Source organism: Sciurus carolinensis, chromosome 17 (genome assembly GCF_902686445.1).
Source record: "Sciurus carolinensis chromosome 17, mSciCar1.2, whole genome shotgun sequence".
In the NCBI taxonomy this organism is placed as follows: Eukaryota; Metazoa; Chordata; class Mammalia; order Rodentia; family Sciuridae; genus Sciurus; species Sciurus carolinensis.
The window spans coordinates 9,074,829-9,076,508 of record NC_062229.1 but is presented as its reverse complement, the minus strand read 5'-3'; the positions used below and the strand labels follow the sequence as shown (position 1 = coordinate 9,076,508).

General features: G+C 44.4%; 1 protein-coding gene across 1 annotated transcript; it reads right to left on the bottom strand.

Annotated features, from left to right (window-relative positions):
- Positions 1 to 272: 272 nt before the first annotated feature.
- Positions 273 to 1,208, bottom strand: LOC124969081 (olfactory receptor 7D4-like). The gene has a single exon (XM_047531905.1). The coding sequence runs from the start codon at positions 1,206 to 1,208 to the stop codon at positions 273 to 275; it is 936 nt and encodes a 311-aa protein (XP_047387861.1).
- Between the last annotated feature and the right edge of the window lie 472 nt (positions 1,209 to 1,680).

Below are 1,680 nucleotides of genomic sequence, written 5' to 3'. Positions count from 1 at the left end.
AACCAACCTCAGCAACTTAGCAAGGCCCTGAGCAAAGTAATGAGAACCTGTCTCAAAATAAACATAAAAATAAAGAAGGGCTGGAGATGTGGTTCAGTGGTTAAATGCCCCTGGGTTCAATCCCAGGTACCAAGAGGGAAAAATAAATAAAAGAATAGAGCACATTAAGCATGTCCTTCAGCGCAGATAAAAAAAAAAAATCCAGGCTATTCAAATTCACAACATTTGTTTTGGGTTCCCAACATCCCCTTAGTTCTGAGATCATTAATCCATCAAGAACAAGAGGCTGCTCTGCTGAGGAGTCTCCCCAGGGCCCCCTTCACATCCTTGTTCCTCAGACTGTAGATGAAGGGGTTCAGCATGGGGGTGACCACAGTGTACATCACTGAGGCAATTGTGCTACTCTGAGAAGAATGGGTCGCAGTAGAACTGAGATAAATCCCTAATATTGTTCCATAAAACAAGGAGACCACACAGAGGTGAGACCCACAGGTGGAAAATGCTTTATACTTTCCCACAGAGGACATCTTCATTAAGGAGAAGACAATCTGAGAGTAGGAGAAAAGGATCCCAGTCAAAGGAAGCACAACCACCAGGACAGTTGCCAAGTACAGAAAAATAATAAGGATGAAGGTATCAGAGGTGGCTGCTTTGAGAAGCTGAGTCAGCTCACAGAAGAAATGTGGGATCTCAGTGCCTACAGAGAAGGTCAGTTGTTTCATTAGTAGAATATGAATCAGGGAGACCCAGAACATGATGAGCCATGATGTCATAACCAGAAGGACACAGAGCTGGGGGCTCATAATGACTGTGTAGTTCAGGGGGTGGCAGATGGCCATAAAGCGATCAAAGGCCATCACCGTCAGTAGGAAAGTATCAACTCCACCATAAGTATTAAAAAAAAATACCTGAAACAGGCACTCTATGTAGGAGATGTCTTTGCTCTGTGCCTGGATGTTCACCAGCATCTTTGGAACTGTGGTGGAGATGAAGCAGATGTCAACCAAGGACAGGTTGGAGAGGAAGAAGTACATGGGGGTGTGGAGGTGGGAGTCAGAGCTGACAACCAGGATGATGAGCAGGTTCCCAAGCACTGTGACCAGGTACATGGACAGGAACAGTCCAAAGAGGACTGGCTGTAGATCTGGATCCTCTGAGAGGCCCAGAAGGAGGAACTGTGATAGGGCTGTGCCGTTCTCTGCTTCCATACAGCTGGTGTATCATCTGGGGAAGGAAGCAAAGGCAACACTCTGTGAACAGGCAAGTGGAGTTAGTCATCACTGTACAACATCACCCCCACACAATGCCCTTCACCCTGGATTGAGTCCTGATGAGAACTACAGTGTACTCAGCCAAGTGCCAGACCATTTTTTCTTTTGAAGAGTGTAATCATTCAGACTTTCCTTAAATTAGAAGACAACTTTCTTTCATTATCAACTCACAAGTTTTATTTCTCCTTTTTTAAGTCTTTGTATTGCTAAGGGGCTTTCCCCAAACTTCCAAATAATTCTCCACATCCTTTGAAAAAAGCTTTATTTCTAGCCAGGGCCGAATGTGCAGAAAACCAAACAGTTTTGCAACCCTCAACACTGACTGGGGATTAGAATATGCTTATAAGGCCTAAAATCACAAAGAGCAGAGGCAGGAGAAGCAATCATAACCACAAGGTATATTTCATAT